Source organism: Tasmannia lanceolata, unplaced genomic scaffold (assembly GCF_043159265.1).
Source record: "Tasmannia lanceolata isolate RefF3 unplaced genomic scaffold, GAP_Taslan_0.1 ptg000019l, whole genome shotgun sequence".
Taxonomy (NCBI): Eukaryota; Viridiplantae; Streptophyta; class Magnoliopsida; order Canellales; family Winteraceae; genus Tasmannia; species Tasmannia lanceolata.
Window position 1 is genome coordinate 13,944,784 of NW_027518696.1, and position 18,767 is coordinate 13,963,550.

General features: G+C 38.2%; 1 protein-coding gene across 1 annotated transcript; it reads left to right on the forward strand.

Annotated features, from left to right (window-relative positions):
* The first annotated feature begins 13,695 nt into the window (after positions 1–13,695).
* Positions 13,696–17,951, forward strand: LOC143853119 (putative UDP-glucuronate:xylan alpha-glucuronosyltransferase 5). Its single transcript, XM_077362843.1, has 2 exons — positions 13,696–14,646; positions 16,837–17,951. Exons 1-2 carry the CDS (start codon positions 13,824–13,826, stop codon positions 17,751–17,753), a joined length of 1,740 nt encoding a protein of 579 aa, XP_077218958.1. The 5' UTR covers positions 13,696–13,823; the 3' UTR covers positions 17,754–17,951.
* The last annotated feature ends 816 nt before the right edge of the window (positions 17,952–18,767 follow it).

Genomic DNA, 18,767 nt, shown 5'->3' on the forward strand with positions numbered 1-18,767 from the left:
TTTCTAGATAAAAGAAACTTGACATTTATAAGATTTTAAATAACCTCATGGGGCACCAAGTTTTCCCATTATACAAAGTATATAAATAAATAAAAATAGTTATGCAATATAGACGATCTATAGATTCCCTTAAATTTATTGTTTCTTATGCAAGATAAGTAATATTTGTAGAGAAATTGAATTTATAAGCTTTTAAAGAGAGATTTAAATTTATATGGTTTTTTTTTTTTGTAACTTAGCGGGCTGTGCACGTAATCGTTCATGATTTCCCATTTATTTGATTTCCAATTGTACAAAAGATTTTATGACAACCTCAGTTTTTAGTTTTATGTGTGCACGCACACGTGCAACCCAAAATCTTTTTCTTCTTCTTTTTCCTCTTCTTCCTTAATCCCCTTCTTTTTCTTTTTCCTCCTCGTCATATAAAAACTCCGAGTTAGGTTGTAAAGATCAAATTTATCGCTTTTAATTTTTTTTTACGACTCTTAATTTTTTGCCACTCTTACTTCAGTTTTACTGCTCTTTGAAACCTCAAATATATAAGTTTTGCTATCAAAGATCAAATTTATCCTTCAATTTTTACCCTCTTATTTTATTTTTATTGTTCATAAAGCCCTGTAGACACCCCATTTTGTTTTAGTGAAAAATGAATTTTGAACCTACTTCGATCCAACACCTAAAGATGATCATCAAGAGAACGGTCAAGATCTCAGAGAAGTCGTTTTAACAACCAATTTTGTTACGATCATAAGGTTGAGTTACTCGGATCAGCCCATTGAAATGATTTAGGAGGACACAACCTACTTAGGTAGGGGACCCATCAATTGGATGGTCTGGATCGTCATATAGGATTGATTAGTGGAGCACAAATTAAATCACATCGCAGCCCACTATTTGAACGGTCAAGATCATCAATTGTCGCCCATCAAATGGACGGTTCGGATCATCAAATGGGAGTGATTTAAAAATGGGGTAACATATTCACATTTTGATCTATTGGATGGCTTGGATCAGCCCATAGGATTGATTAGCGGAGCACAAATTAAATCACATTGTCGCCCATCAAATGAACGGTTCCGATCATACTTTGGAGTGGGGCATATGATTTTATGCACAATTGGGAATTTGGTCACATATGGGACCCACTTGGGTTATCTTTTACCTACTCAAAAAGACTTTAAAAAACATGCATGGGGCCACACACATGTCAAAATTCCATGTCCACAATGGTGGCCACCTACCATGGAATATGTCCACAATGGTGGCCACCTACCATGGAATAAGTCCACAATGGTGGCCACCACCCTCCCATTCCTTTGCTATAAATGGTTCAATGAGGGTGAGTAAGAAGGGAGAGAACTCATTTCTCTTCTATCATGAGTTCTAACAAAGTGGCTATGTGGGGTTGAAAAGAAAAAAAGAAAGAAAAAGAAACAAGAAAAGAAGAAAAAGAAACAAAAAAGAAGGAAAAAGAGAAAGAAAGCGGAAGCGATCGCACGGAGGCGGGATTTTCGAGTTTTTCGGCTCTCGGATTCGGCGAGGATTTCGATCACAGGTAGGTACACCGTTCTCGGAATTTTTTTAGAATTATTTGGTATATTTTCGGATTTTTGCATGATTTTTAACAAAGAAAACTAAACGTTATACTAAACAGATTCCAAAAATAATGAAATTTCGTGGGAAAATAATATGATAATGATACATTCTACCATGAATTTGTGAGAATTTTTGGATTTTGTTTGGTATATAATTTTATGCTTTCTTTGAAAATCAGCAGATTTTGGGGGAATTTTTACTGACATCAGATCACAAAGAAAATTCTTAAAATTTTTACAGTAGTCTTATATTTCAAATTTCTTGCTTCTATAAAAGTTTCAATTACTTTGGATCTTGTTTTACATGGGATGTAGTGTTAATTCATAATCTGGTCTAACAATTGAAAAATCCGAAACTGATAGTAAATAGTTTTTTAAATTCATGAAAATCTCACAGCATGCTAATTTCACTTATATCTTACTAATGTAGAAATTTCATGGAATTTAGATTTCTATTTCTAGTAGTTTCTGTGTTATTTTTGCAATCTGGTCAATTAATTGTTAAATCAAAATTAAATATGAGCTTAATGTAAAAATCTGTAAAAATCTTCCAGCAAGCTACATCTCATCATATCTTGCTTCTGTATAAGTTTCAACTCATTTCGAATTCGTTTGCAACAATTTCACTTGTAAAATCACTCATATGCTTAAAATTGATAAAATCCATTGAAAATCCGAAATTAATTGAAAATCACCTGAAAATCTCTAAAGAACCTTAAATCTTTGTCATATATTAAATCCTTAATCCATTGAAACAGAAATCTTAGGATCTTTAGATTTCCCTGGAAAAATGGCCAATGCATCCATAATCGTATCCCAATTGCAACCGATCTTTGACAATTTGAATACTTAAGCTATAGCACGTTGTTGGCTCCGAGGTTCACTGTCCACGAAAATCCTGAGATATGCCAGGCAATAAGATGCTATAACCTAAGTATTAAATTGCGCAAGGAAAGAGCGCACGATTCCCTTCCTTGGATGCTATCCTGGGCCGAAACTGGTGAACCCTAGAACCATTGGTAATCCTTGAATGTCCAAAAACTGAAAATCCTTGAAATCTAAAATTCATTAACCTCGAGAATTTAAATCGATTTGTCTTGTGTCTCTCGGAACCATTGGATTATGGTTTCCGTCTTAAGAACCATTAGAGCCCACTTTAGGAACACTGGTGTCGTGTCGTGTCCTAAGTTTTAGGGAGTCCTAGAGTTAGGAGTCCAGCCTCATCACGGACGTTTGCTATGTATAGCAACCGTGCCATAGGTCTAGTTACACTAGTCACCCGATCTTTCCCTAGGACAAGCCTAGTAAACTAGGATGTAGGCTAACCTGCATTAGTCTAAGGGACAACTTGCATTTAGATAAGAATCATATAGCATCTTCGATGAAATCCTAAGATAATAAAATCCTCAACTTGAATTAAATAACTTCTCCTAAAACTGTTGAAACAGTCAATCCCGTCTAGGTCGGTGTCTTAGTTGAGTTAGGCATATGTAACTTAGCTTAGGTGCACCGAACTACGTCGACTCTGATCCCAGTAAGGCTTGGGTACGTAGGCAGCTTGGATGTCTGATGGCATACCACCCGCGAGTCGGCACCACAAACAAATTGTGGTGTTTTGTATATTAATTTTCTTGTAAATGCTTAATCAAATCACTTAGGATTTTCCATGAAATTAGAATTCTAGGAGAACTTTCACTTAGAATGAATCCAGACAAATTAATAAATCAAGATACACATCTAGGATTCACATTAAAATTAGATCATAGGATGCATGTCACTTAGTTCGCACATTAACATAGAGTTGAATGAGCCATTTAAAATAAATTTAAAAGAATTAGCTTTTGGAATCGAAGACCGATTATCGGGCAGGAATGGTGCATGTGGCGGATAACTCCCCATACCTTCCATTCTCGTAACCAGGTAGCGAGTCTAGATTTCTGGTTAATTACGGGTCCTAGATCCCACATCTAGGTGGCGACTCTGTCAGTCTCTTTCGTGTGGAATTCGGATTGCCTTAGTGATCCCAAGTTCACAGGAAAGATTAATTCAAATCAACATTAAAATGCACACGCCAATCGCGTGGGTACGAGAGACCAAAAGAGAGAGAGCGCGGCGGCTCGCGCCCCACCCCTCTCACGGGATCCGGGTACCACAGTTTGGCGACTCTGCTGGGGATCACCTAACTTCATTAAAACTTCAAAAGATAATTCATTTGAATTTAATTTTAAATGGCTCATAAAAACTCTATACTTGTTAGATTAGTTTGTCTTGTTTTATTTTCTCATCACATTTTACTCAAACTTAATTTAACAAAACCTGAAGGCATCATAGATCGCGCGAACTTATTGCACACACTTACATCACTTGCATCTAAACCCTTGCATCTCACGTGCACACACGTCCTATTTTAGGAACCCGGAGTGTTATCTAGCATGGTTGACTGGGATTTCATCACCTGGTGCCTCTGTGCTAGAGAAGCATTCCACCCTTAGCCTGGTACCTTTATGGTACGTAAACGGATCTCTTGTTCACGTACTGATACGCCGGACACTGGTACAGTATATCGAGCAGGGATTCGCGCTAAGGGAACTCTTGGCCTTACCCCTAGATTAACCCACACATGCATGTAGTATACGAACACATGTGCATCACGTGTGTGAGCCTAGTTTAGGATATCCTACCCATTGGTGTCTAGATTAGGCCGTGGTCCATCTTCCAATGGTCACGATCGGTCCTTATATACACGAACAAAGTCATGAGTCGAGATTCTCTCTCCACTCCGATAGATTAGGATTAAGGTTGATGCCTTCAGGTAACACTGATAAAATGTGAAAAAAAAAAAATTCCCTTTGAGTTAGGATATAAATCCCATCATTTCCAAAGATCTCATAGGATTAGTCATTCATGATCTATCCGTTGAAAGCAATCTTATGCTATCTCATCTAATCTTTTGATCGTGCGTCTTTCGTTCTTCTGTCATACGATTCGATCGTATCTTCATGCCATCCCCTAACTGGCAGATGCAGAATCTCACAATCTTTCGATTATGCGTTCTCATGATCTGATCATGCCTGGTCCAGATAATCCAATCTTGCTTGTACCCCTGGTCTGTTCCTCCTCTAGGGGCTACCTTTTTCAAGATTATTTTGCTAAGTCCTTCAGAGTTCACTCTCAGAATCCTTGAGCTAGGGGCATTTCCCTATGCGAATCAGTCATCATTGTCCAAAATTGAAAGTATCAGCCATGATGATGTTCAGAACGAACCAGCCTTCGCCGAGCCTTCAACGCCAAACAGTTGCAGCAGTTAAAGTTTTAGTCACTTACTATTTTATGTTGAGTCAGTCATCATGGTCAGTATAATTGTTGAGTCCGGTCTTACAGTTAAAGGTCAATGCCTAGTCCAGGCAAGTTATCTTCTGTTTCCCTTTCTTATTTAGAGTTGTGAATCCTGAGCATGTTCAGGATAGGTCGTCTGATGTAATAGCTTTTCTTTAAATAAAATTTCAGTCAGTTCCAAAAAGTTCACTTGTGTCTGTTCTTAAGTGTGCTTCTGATCTTAAAATAAGACTCCCTCTTCAAATGAGGACAAAATTGACGAAACTCCACTTGAGTCACAGCAATTACTTGAACGAGAGGAGGAGCGCCAATCCCAACCTTTCAAAGATGAAATTGAAATGATAAACACTGGCACTGAAACTTTGATTCAGTGAATGCCGATTGAAAATACATTACCCTCTAAAGAGTGTGAAGAATTGATAAAATTATTTCAAGAATAAGAAGATTGTCTAGAAAAGCTACAACCGATACCAGGGGCAAGACATAGATGGAAAGCTCAAAGAAAATGAAGAAAGTGAGAAGATATATGCTATACAAGGGGCATAGAGTGGAAACAACTTTCATATTTCCAATCAATGACCTTGGTTCTCAAATTCATAGCAAAAAGCCAACAAATTCAAGATGAAAAGTTCAAGAGCAAACAATGAAAAGTGATCATCAGATATCGAGAGTACGAATCCATAGATGGAGGATGTCAAAGAACAAGTTTCGCTCTATGAAAGTCGAAAGCACACTTTAGAATCTTGGAAGAAGAAGATCCATTATCTCTTACCTGGAAATGCCGTCAAACTCCGTAAAAAAAAAAAAAACAAAACAAAACAAAAAAGAAAAAAATAATCAGTACCAGACGGACTCTAGCCAATCTGAACATCGGAAGGCCCCCTTTGGCCGAATAAATCCCAAAATCAGAACCAATGTCAAAAGAATACCGGTTTGCAAACCCTTCGAGCCTGAATAAAATTTTCTTGAAAACCCATCAAACCAGGGGCATTTCCCCGAACTACGCGAGACCTGATCCCTACACTGGGGTACGTAGGCAGCTCGGTTAAACTGAGTTCGGTCGATTCAAAAAAGAAAAGCAATTCAATCAATCCAAAAAAAAAAAAAAAAAAAAAAAAAATTCAATCCTTTCAGAAAAAGAGGGACAAGTTCCTAAAGAAGAGAAGTCAATTATTCCAGAAAGAAGAGAAAAAAAAAAGAAAAATCAATAAACCTTCGAACAATTTATCTTCAAACTAGGGGCATTCACCCTGAACTACACACGACCTGATTCCTACCTTGGGATATGTAGGCAACCTGTTCACAGGTTCGGTCGAAATCTTTGTTGAACCTTAAGCCATTCTTTGAAAAGCCCTATCCTACCTATAAAGTCCTTCCGATGTTCAGAACTAATGATCTAGGTCCCGAAACAAAAAAAAAAAAAAATGATGATGAATAAAAAAAAATGGAGTTTGAAGATCTGCTAGACTGAAAACCTGAAAGGGCGGTTTAGGCAAAATTTAAGATCATTCCCCTGTTAAGTTGAAAACCCGAAAGGGCGGCTTAGGCAAAAGCTAAGGGGATAGCCTGCTGAATCGAAAACCTAGAAAGACGGTTCAGGCAAAAGTTAAGGCTACCACGGTCCGCCAAGTTAAAAACCCTGAAGAGGTGACTTGGTCACGGTAAGAGAATCATTATAAGAAGGCTACAGCCAGTATCAAGACTGAAGATCAACTGAAGTTCAAGCAAATTTATAAGAAGGTTACAGCCGGTATCAGGACTGAAGATCAATTGAAGTTCAAACAAATTCAAGTGACATCCTCAAAACTGGGGGCATTGGAGCTAAGCAATCCTAGGAGTTGTAATTAAATCATTGAGGCATTACTATTTTAAGGAAAAAGTCCAGTGTTTACCAATTGAAAAAAATATTCCTTGAAAGGATAGACTTACCAAATAAAACGTTAACTAAGTCAGAAGCATTACTGTGTCTGTCAGTGTAGTTAATCAATCGTTGTTATTCTATGTTCGGAGTAGAGCTCCTCAATCCTTTGAGTAGTGCCTTTTATCTAAGTTTTCTATTTAAAAAGAGTCAATCGTCATCCATATGTCCAAATGATGCAACTGTCTCGGTGAAGGAGGCCCGGCCTCGTCAGCTCCCTGCGATTGTACCTGAAAAAGTTCGAGAATCTAGTCAAACAGCTATATTTCAAAGATGATCAACCCAGAAGAATTCAGAAGTAGAAACATCAGAAAGCCCAGCTTCCGTAAAAAGATCATACCCCAGGAAGGCATCTTAAGCTTGGAAGAGCCTCAGATGCAATGATGGTCGAGCCAATTTCTCAGAAAGATGAACCGTTAAAATTCAGAATTTCCTTCCAGTTAGTTAAATACTTTCCTGGTCAAGAAATGTTTATCTAAACACCTATCAAGAGGCAAGTCCCACTTTTCCATGATTATATCCAAGAGAGCCGTTGTTCTAGATTACCAATTTCAAGTGTCTTGTTCAAGGTTTCAGTCATCCAAATCCCCAAAGACAAGACCAGCAGTCTCTTTGAGAAAAATCTTGTTGAAGTTTCATAAAAGTGTTTCTAATCCATTCTTGTTAGTAATGGTTCTTCGGTTTGCCGTTTCATCATTCGTCAAAGTCCTAGTTTCCGATATCTTTGTCAGGCACGATCTATAACATCCTCGATTTCATTAAGTTCAAAAAAATCAAAAATTCATCAAATCCAATCCTATGTCAAATTCAAGTTCATGAAAAATCTCTAAATTCTTCGTTATTGAATTCATCAATCAAAGCTATCTTGTTTCTTTGAGCCTGTTTGTGAACGGCGCCTCTTTTCTCGAATCCATTTGTGAATGGTATCGTCCTCCTTGAGCCCGTTTGTGAATGGTGCCTCATTTCTCGAGTCCATTTGTGAATGGTCTTGTCTTCTCCTTGAGCCCGTTTGTGAACGGTGCCTCTTTTCTTCGAGTCCATACAACTATGGTCTCTTATCCTCTTTGAACATCATACATCTATGATGTCTCATTTCCTTGGAATCCGTACAAATACGGTATTTCATTCTCTTCGAGTCCATACAACTATGGTCTCTTATCCCCTTTGAACATCATACAACTATGATGTCTCATTTCCTTGGAATCCTTACAAATACGGTATTTCATTCTCTTCGAGTCCATACAACTATGGTCTCTTATACCCTTTGAACATCATACAACTATGATGTCTCATTTCCTTGGAATCCGTACAAATACGGTATTTCATTCTCTTCGAGTCCATACAACTATGGTCTCTTATCCCCTTTGAACATCATACAACTATGATGTCTCATTTCCTTGGAATCCGTACAAATACGGTATTTCATTCTCTTCAAGTCCATACAACTATGGTCTCTTATCCTCTTTGAACATCATACAACTATGATGTCTCATTTCCTTGGAATCCGTACAAATACGGTATTTCATTCTCTTCGAGTCCATACAACTTTGATCTCTTATCCCCTTTGAACATCATACAACTATGATGTCTCATTTCCTTGGAATCCTTACAAATACGGTATTTCATTCTCTTCGAGTCCATACAACTATGGTCTCTTATACCCTTTGAACATCATACAACTATGATGTCTCATTTCCTTGGAATCCGTACAAATACGGTATTTCATTCTCTTCGAGTCCATACAACTATGGTCTCTTATACCCTTTGAACATCATACAACTATGATGTCTCATTTCCTTGGAATCCGTACAAATACGATATTTCATTCTCTCCGAGTCCATACAACTATGGTCTCTTATCCCCTTTGAACATCATACAACTATGATGTCTCATTTCCTTGGAATCCGTACAAATACGGTATTTCATTCTCTTCGAGTCCATACAACTATGGTCTCTTATACCCTTTGAACATCATACAACTATGATGTCTCATTTCCTTGGAATCCGTATAAATACGGTATTTCATCTTACCCAAGCCCATTCAAAAATGATGTTGCGTTTTCATTAAGAATCTTTCAAAAGTCATCCATTATTCTCTCTGAGACCATTTGAAAATGACGTCTCATTTCCTCTGAAGCTGTTCAAAAGCGATATTCCTTTCCCTCCGAAAATCCATTTGAAAATGGTATCCCATTTCTCTCGTTGCCAGCTGCACCGCAGCGGGTTTGTTTTATTGCATTCCAATTCTAGGATTTCATCTAAGGTCTTGCATTAGGTAGTAAATGTTTGCGTCTAGGTTCAGTTTTGTGTAGAGTCCTTTGTCGATTAAAGCTATGCAAAATGGTTCTGTCATTTTTAACTTTGGTATTCAATGACTACGTCATCTCTACCAAAGAGGGGCATCTGTAGACACCCCATTTTGTTTTAGTGAAAAATGAATTTTGAACCTACTTCGATCCAACACCTAAAGATGATCATCAAGAGAACGGTCAAGATCTCAGAGAAGTCGTTTTAACAACCAATTTTGTTACGATCATAAGGTTGAGTTACTCGGATCAGCCCATTGAAATGATTTAGGAGGACACAACCTACTTAGGTAGGGGACCCATCAATTGGATGGTCTGGATCGTCATATAGGATTGATTAGTGGAGCACAAATTAAATCACATCGCAGCCCACTATTTGAACGGTCAAGATCATCAATTGTCGCCCATCAAATGGACGGTTCGGATCATCAAATGGGAGTGATTTAAAAATGGGGTAACATATTCACATTTTGATCTATTGGATGGCTTGGATCAGCCCATAGGATTGATTAGCGGAGCACAAATTAAATCACATTGTCGCCCATCAAATGAACGGTTCCGATCATACTTTGGAGTGGGGCATATGATTTTATGCACAATTGGGAATTTGGTCACATATGGGACCCACTTGGGTTATCTTTTACCTACTCAAAAAGACTTTAAAAAACATGCATGGGGCCACACACATGTCAAAATTCCATGTCCACAATGGTGGCCACCTACCATGGAATATGTCCACAATGGTGGCCACCTACCATGGAATAAGTCCACAATGGTGGCCACCACCCTCCCATTCCTTTGCTATAAATGGTTCAATGAGGGTGAGTAAGAAGGGAGAGAACTCATTTCTCTTCTATCATGAGTTCTAACAAAGTGGCTATGTGGGGTTGAAAAGAAAAAAAGAAAGAAAAAGAAACAAGAAAAGAAGAAAAAGAAACAAAAAAGAAGGAAAAAGAGAAAGAAAGCGGAAGCGATCGCACGGAGGCGGGATTTTCGAGTTTTTCGGCTCTCGGATTCGGCGAGGATTTCGATCACAGGTAGGTACACCGTTCTCGGAATTTTTTTAGAATTATTTGGTATATTTTCGGATTTTTGCATGATTTTTAACAAAGAAAACTAAACGTTATACTAAACAGATTCCAAAAATAATGAAATTTCGTGGGAAAATAATATGATAATGATACATTCTACCATGAATTTGTGAGAATTTTTGGATTTTGTTTGGTATATAATTTTATGCTTTCTTTGAAAATCAGCAGATTTTGGGGGAATTTTTACTGACATCAGATCACAAAGAAAATTCTTAAAATTTTTACAGTAGTCTTATATTTCAAATTTCTTGCTTCTATAAAAGTTTCAATTACTTTGGATCTTGTTTTACATGGGATGTAGTGTTAATTCATAATCTGGTCTAACAATTGAAAAATCCGAAACTGATAGTAAATAGTTTTTTAAATTCATGAAAATCTCACAGCATGCTAATTTCACTTATATCTTACTAATGTAGAAATTTCATGGAATTTAGATTTCTATTTCTAGTAGTTTCTGTGTTATTTTTGCAATCTGGTCAATTAATTGTTAAATCAAAATTAAATATGAGCTTAATGTAAAAATCTGTAAAAATCTTCCAGCAAGCTACATCTCATCATATCTTGCTTCTGTATAAGTTTCAACTCATTTCGAATTCGTTTGCAACAATTTCACTTGTAAAATCACTCATATGCTTAAAATTGATAAAATCCATTGAAAATCCGAAATTAATTGAAAATCACCTGAAAATCTCTAAAGAACCTTAAATCTTTGTCATATATTAAATCCTTAATCCATTGAAACAGAAATCTTAGGATCTTTAGATTTCCCTGGAAAAATGGCCAATGCATCCATAATCGTATCCCAATTGCAACCGATCTTTGACAATTTGAATACTTAAGCTATAGCACGTTGTTGGCTCCGAGGTTCACTGTCCACGAAAATCCTGAGATATGCCAGGCAATAAGATGCTATAACCTAAGTATTAAATTGCGCAAGGAAAGAGCGCACGATTCCCTTCCTTGGATGCTATCCTGGGCCGAAACTGGTGAACCCTAGAACCATTGGTAATCCTTGAATGTCCAAAAACTGAAAATCCTTGAAATCTAAAATTCATTAACCTCGAGAATTTAAATCGATTTGTCTTGTGTCTCTCGGAACCATTGGATTATGGTTTCCGTCTTAAGAACCATTAGAGCCCACTTTAGGAACACTGGTGTCGTGTCGTGTCCTAAGTTTTAGGGAGTCCTAGAGTTAGGAGTCCAGCCTCATCACGGACGTTTGCTATGTATAGCAACCGTGCCATAGGTCTAGTTACACTAGTCACCCGATCTTTCCCTAGGACAAGCCTAGTAAACTAGGATGTAGGCTAACCTGCATTAGTCTAAGGGACAACTTGCATTTAGATAAGAATCATATAGCATCTTCGATGAAATCCTAAGATAATAAAATCCTCAACTTGAATTAAATAACTTCTCCTAAAACTGTTGAAACAGTCAATCCCGTCTAGGTCGGTGTCTTAGTTGAGTTAGGCATATGTAACTTAGCTTAGGTGCACCGAACTACGTCGACTCTGATCCCAGTAAGGCTTGGGTACGTAGGCAGCTTGGATGTCTGATGGCATACCACCCGCGAGTCGGCACCACAAACAAATTGTGGTGTTTTGTATATTAATTTTCTTGTAAATGCTTAATCAAATCACTTAGGATTTTCCATGAAATTAGAATTCTAGGAGAACTTTCACTTAGAATGAATCCAGACAAATTAATAAATCAAGATACACATCTAGGATTCACATTAAAATTAGATCATAGGATGCATGTCACTTAGTTCGCACATTAACATAGAGTTGAATGAGCCATTTAAAATAAATTTAAAAGAATTAGCTTTTGGAATCGAAGACCGATTATCGGGCAGGAATGGTGCATGTGGCGGATAACTCCCCATACCTTCCATTCTCGTAACCAGGTAGCGAGTCTAGATTTCTGGTTAATTACGGGTCCTAGATCCCACATCTAGGTGGCGACTCTGTCAGTCTCTTTCGTGTGGAATTCGGATTGCCTTAGTGATCCCAAGTTCACAGGAAAGATTAATTCAAATCAACATTAAAATGCACACGCCAATCGCGTGGGTACGAGAGACCAAGAGAGAGAGAGAGCGGCGGCTCGCGCCCCACACCCCTCTCGCGGGATCATGTCCCACAAGCCCCTAGATGTGTTTTACTGGTATAATAAAAATTTACCATTCTTAAATGTTTTCTCAATATTTCGTCACCTCTTGTTTCTTAATTATTGAAAATATTTCAACCGTTCATATACATGTTATAGAAAATTTATTTTTCAAAAGAGAAAACGGTTCCTACACATATGTGTAGATAAGTTATCTACACACTAGCTTAAAATACAGTGGGGGCCACATTATTTGGGTGATCCAAACCATTCATTTTTAAGGCCCTCAAATAGATAGGGTGTCCACAAAAAATCAGATTCATAGGATCATCCTAACAATTCGAACTGTGGAGGCAAAAAATGGACTAATTCGTGAAGGTTTAAAGACATCCATTTTACCTCCACAAATCGTAGGGTTGGGATGATCTTATGGATTTGATTTTTTGTAGACACCCTATCTATGTGAGGGTCTTTAAAATGGATGTCTTGGATCACCCAAACAATGTGGGCCCCCACTGTATTTTAAGCTAGTGTGTAGAGAACTCTCTACACATATGTGTAGGAACCGTTTTCTCTTTTCAAAAACTAAAATTATTGAATAATTCAAGACTTCGACTTTTAAATTGCAGAGCAATTACTAAGAATCAGAGAAATGGCGGAATCCATAAAAATTCTTTTTCTTTTTAATGGGTTAGCTGGGGTTTGGCGGGGACCCCTACTGGTTTATTTGATAAAGAGAAAGATGACAAGCACAAAACCATCCCTAACTCCGAACCTTTGAGAGAGGGACACATATGAGTGACAAACACTAAGCCTAAGAGATCTAAATGCCTAATAGTTGTGAATTACATAATCAACTAATTTGGTAGGCGTATGTTGGGCTCTTTGTGAGCGTCTTGGCCAATTTTTCTTGTGAACTTCCTGCGATGATCCATAAAAATTCTCGAACGAGCTCTAGAAGTAATTTCACAAGCGGCTGAGAATTTAGGAGTACGACACTTTGACAGAGCAAATTTGCAAAGGTCGAATTTATCAAACGAAGTGATCAAAAAAATAAATAGATTGAATTGTACTCTATCCTGTCCTCGAGCTGTAGATATCGGCGGACCGCATGCATCGGGTGGACTAGATGGTTCGGATTATCTTGATGTGGAACCCACAAATCTCTATGATTCTGGCCGTGTGAAAATATCATCACCCTGCATTCATTGTTATTATAGTAAAATCAAAATGGATTCTTCTTTCTACCTAATATCATAAAAATAGAGATTTGCATGCACTTCTTATCTATATAAATATTTCTCTAACTCTGACCTTCTCCCACTCTAACCTTTTCTTAGAACTCTGCCTTCTTTCGGGTATATACCTTCTAGACAAGCATTCTTGCACGTATACACCTTTTCTCTGTATATATACTTACGTATAGTTGGCCTTCCTCTAACCTTACACAAGGAAGAAGGTAGACAAAGAAATGGTTCCAAAGGTCACGGCTGTGAAGCTCATGCTCTCCTCTCTTTCTCTTCTCTCTTTATCCCTCTTCTTGATCATACTCCTTACCTCTACATATCACCCCGCGTTGCGGTGGAGTTTCATTGGGGAAAGACGAGATAGGTCCTTGCTAACAAAGCGATCTAGGCCATTGGATTTGGTTGCTAAGGGGATTGATATTGGATTAGTTAAGATAGAAGAAGAGAAGGAAATGCGAGATGGGTCCTCAGTAATGAAGCGGTCCGGGCCGTTGGATTTTATTGCCAAGGAATTTGGTGGTAAGGAGATTGAAATTGGATTAATTAACATAGAAGAAAAGGAAGAGGAAGTAAGAGATTGGCAATCGCTCGGCCGCACGAGCATAATCCGTTTTGATCGGCCCCGAGAAGGGCTCCGATGGGCAGAATTATTTCCCGAATGGATCGACGAAGATGAGAGGACGAAAGTACCAAAATGCCCGAAGATTCCGATGCCGGATTTTGAAAATTATGGCGAGTTTGACGTGGTGGTGGCCCGCGTGCCATGTGGGTCGGAGGAGAAGAGGGGGAGTAGAGATGTTTTTCGCCTACAAGTACATTTAGTGGTAGGGAATTTGGTGATGAGGAATGGGCGGCGAAGGGATGACGGCACGGTGATCGTCGTGTTCATCGGTGCATGTGGGCCCATGTGGGAGATTTTCAGGTGTGAAGATCTTGTGAAACATGAAGGGAATTTATGGGTTTATAAACCTGATTTAAGGAGATTGAAACAGAAGCTTGATTTGCCAGTTGGATCATGTCAATTGCCAGTACCCTTGGTGAAACTTGGTGAGTTGATACATTTTTTTTATTGGTTTCTAGTGATGGGAAATGATATTTCCAAATCCTTGCTTAGGATTCCCACCCACCACTTTTGTTTGTCTTTTTCATTAAAATGAAGAAAAAGACAGACAAAAACAGGTGGGTTTGCTGGAAAATATGGAGGTATTCAATTTGTTTAGTTATTGGTGTCCAATATCTGAACAACGGGCCACCAAAACATTTCCCGTTCGAAAAAAATATACTATGTTCGATGGAAAATGAGGGGAAACATTTTCCTTTTGAAAAATTAACAAAAATAGCCCCAAATTTTAATAATTAATTAATAAAATCTTATTTATTTGCCTAAAATCACTTTGAGTTTTTCTACCTATTTTACCCTATGTTGAGTATAGTATAGAATATTGTTTTAGTTTTGGGAGTATTAGGGTATGACATTACCGCGACAACATCAACAATGCCATGAGCTTGGCCTTCTGTTGCTGACATAAAAACATCCCTTTCCATGTCTTCGGATATAACCCATAAAGGCTTTCCGGTTCTTTGTACATAAACTCTTGTGAGGGTTTTGCGGAGTTTCAGTAGTTCTTCCGGATAAATTCTCCTGTGGGTGCCTCATAAAAAGAACTAGCAGGTTGGTGGATCATAAACCAGATGATATAACATAATGAACAGTTCCTCTATCTCGCACAATCAGTCGAAGGGAAGGGATAAAGAATAACAAGAATAAAAAGATAGATTTAGAATTGAACAACCGTACAGACATAATAGAATAAAATAAATCGAATCGAAGTGTTGTATATTGACTATGAATTCCTGTTGGATCAGATTCTAACAAATTTTTTGGGAACTCATAATAAACCCCTTACTCTCCTTATTAAAAAAAAAAAGATAAGGACGGGAGAACAAGAATAATAAAGCGGATTATCATACGTATATTTCGTGTAGAAAGATGAATAGGTACATTTATTTAGTTCTACATTCCTTCAACATTAACACGACTGAGTCAAAATATTTCTACCATAGCCTTTTCCGCTGTTCAAATATTATTGTTTTGTATTTGAGGTTTTTAATGTTTTTAGGGATTTGCTAAGGACCATCGAAGAGAGGCATTTCACAACTGGCTGTTGCATATGAGAGCAGCCACCTCAGATGAATTAAATGAATAAGACAATCTGAGCATGTGTGGCTGCTCTCAGTTGCAACAGCCATCTGCGAATGCATTTCTACTATGGTCCCTAGCAAAAACCATGTTTTTAATTTTGCTGTAAAAAATATAAAATAGACATAACTATTTTCGAAATGGGATTTGCTAGGGTCCATCGCAAAAGGTATTTCGCAGCAGGTTTGTCGCACGTCAGACCATCCACCTCGTGAATGAAGACAACAACTTTTGCCCTCGTTCATGAGGTGGGTGGCTTGACATGCGACAGACGTGAAATGCCATTCGTGATGGACGCTACCAATTCCCTTTTGAAATATGTTTCTTGATGACTAGTTTAAAATTTGTTTTTTCTTTTTATAAAATAAAAGACGAAAGTCCAATGTCTAATGCGAGGAATGCCAAACTGAAGGACGCCCTTGCAAAAACCCAGACACAAGGGTGCCCCGTTGTATCCATGTCACTCAAAAATGCAAAGTAAAAGCAATCGCAAATGTGCTTGGGCGATGTGGATCCAATGTGGGCACCCTTGTTGCTGGTTCTTGCAAGGGCACCCTTCAGTTTAACGTTATTAACATAAGTAGAGTCTGGGAATTGTTGGAACTATGTTTTAAAAATTTGAACTTTTTTGCTAAATCATGATTCTCTATGACTAATTGAAATATATTCTAGTGTGTGTGTATTATATTTTTTGGTAACGAAGGGTATCCCCACCCCTTCGGGGGTAGGACTATTTCCCTACGGATGCGCACAATCATCCGGAAACCACGCGCATCGGGTAAGCAAGGGAGAATTCGAACGCTCGTCACTGGGGAGCAAACCCATGACTTTACGCCAAAAGAGCCACACCCTTCCGGGTTCATGTGTGTATTATATAGATATATATTATATTATATTGAATTTTTATATGATAGGCCTTACAGTTTTATCAGATTTGGACAACCTAACAAACCAACCTAAATTTATCTCTAGTTATTGTTTCATGTAGTATCTAATCCATTGAATATTTTGTATAACCTTTGTTTGCTGAAATGCAGACCAAGGAAGAATTACCTACAATTTCTCAAAGCTGGACAACCCTTTGGACCACCCTAAAGAAGCCTATGTTACAGTCCTTCATTCTTCTGAGGATTATGTATGTGGCGCCATAGCATTGGCCCAAAGCATAATTCAAACCAATTCCACCAAAGATCTCATCCTACTCGCCGATAAATCGATAACCATGAAAAGCCGACGTGCCCTTGAAATGGCCGGATGGAAAATCAAGCAGATAGAGCGCATTCGGAGCCACTATGCCGCGGAAAACGCCTACAACAAGTGGAATTATAGTAAACTTCGAATATGGCAACTTAAAGACTACGATAAGATTATCTTCATCGATTCGGATTTTATCGTGCTTGAGAATCTCGATCGGTTATTTGTGTTGCCTCAATTGTCCGCAGTAAGGAATGACGAGATGATCTTCAACTCTGGAATTATGGTGGTTGAGCCTTCCGTGTGCACTTTTAAAATGTTGATGGATAAGAGGAAAAAATTATTTTCTAGTAACGGGGGAGACCAGGGGTTCATCAACGAGGTTTTCACATGGTGGCATAGGTTACCCACCCGATTTAATGTTTTGAAGTATTTTAAACAGACCAGTAGAGATGGGGACCTGCGTGAGCTGCCCGAGGCTTACGCCATTCACTTTGTAGGTGCAAAGCCATGGAGGTGCTATAGAGACTATGATTGTAATTGGGAAAAACAGGATAGTTTGTGTTTTGCCAGCGACTCTGCTCACCAGAAGTGGTGGAAGGTGCATGATTCCATGCCAAAGAGGTTGCACCAATTCTGTGGCCTTTCGCGCGACACAGATATGAGGCTCAAGAGTTGGAGAGAAAATGCGCGCCTCGCTAACATTTCTAATGGGCATTGGAAGGTGGGGGTGAAGGATCCTAGACAATTTCAATTATGATAGAAATAGTTCAACAAACAAGAAAAGTGTAGGAAACTTAGGTTTCGGGCTTGGGCTTGAGTCATGGTTCTTACAACTGGATCAAATTCAATAGATGGTCCAATGGAATGATTGAGAAAGTCTAATAAATGGTCATTATCATTACAATTTTCATCTTTGATTTTAATTTTACTTAACAATTTGGGAAATCAGATTGACGCTCCCTTGTCCCTTCTCTTAATTTAAACTTTTATGATTAGCTGTTAGTGATTTTACAAAGTGTAAGCTAATAGTGAGGCTGCCAATTCAATTCGAGTGCCAATATCAATTCCCTTCGATGTATTGATAGTTTTTCCTTGCAGAAAAAAAAAACACTGATAAATGTTTGTGGGTTGGGTCATGCTAAACACAAGCTTGCAAAATAGGTAGGAACTTTTTTCAAATAAATAAAGGAAAATGCATAGGGTTTGTTCAACTTATCTTTTTTCGTGTGTGAAAGGATAGAACTTTTTAAATTGGTTGTTGAGAGCATTTTGGGAATTGTAAAGGGTGTGGGAACATCATTTCCCTTCTTGTATGGTCTGGTAATTGTCCACCAAACCATGCTTAAGATTCTTATATAGGGAATTTCAACAGTAGCACACCCACAACAGCACAGTGGATCCCCACCTTTAACTGATCTGAGCAGTCCATCTGACACTTCTTGCTTTGGATCTCCCATGGCCCAAAAAAACAAACATCTAAATCGTCCATCTTATAGTCCTTGGCCATGTATACTTCTTAACCATCTATGTTCAACAACAAAAAAATACAAATTTTTTTGAAGTTACAGTTGCATGTTTGAGTTGATTTTAGGCCATAGGGAATCCAAAGCAAGGACAAACAGATGAGGGGTTCAGATCAGTTAAAGGTGAGACCCATCTATGGTAGTGAGAGCGCCTTATTGTATTACAACAAGGTCGCACCATACTGAAGCATTCCTCTGGAATCCCAAGACAAAGCCACTAATCACAGAGCATTCCAAATACCAAGCCA

Bases quoted from the DNA above. Each gene is read 5' to 3' on its own strand.
- LOC143853119 (XM_077362843.1), top strand. From the start codon at position 13,824: ATGGTTCCAAAGGTCACGGCTGTGAAGCTCATGCTCTCCTCTCTTTCT. The intron at 14,647-16,836 runs GTGAGTTGATAC...GCTGAAATGCAG, and splicing joins AGTACCCTTGGTGAAACTTG to ACCAAGGAAGAATTACCTAC.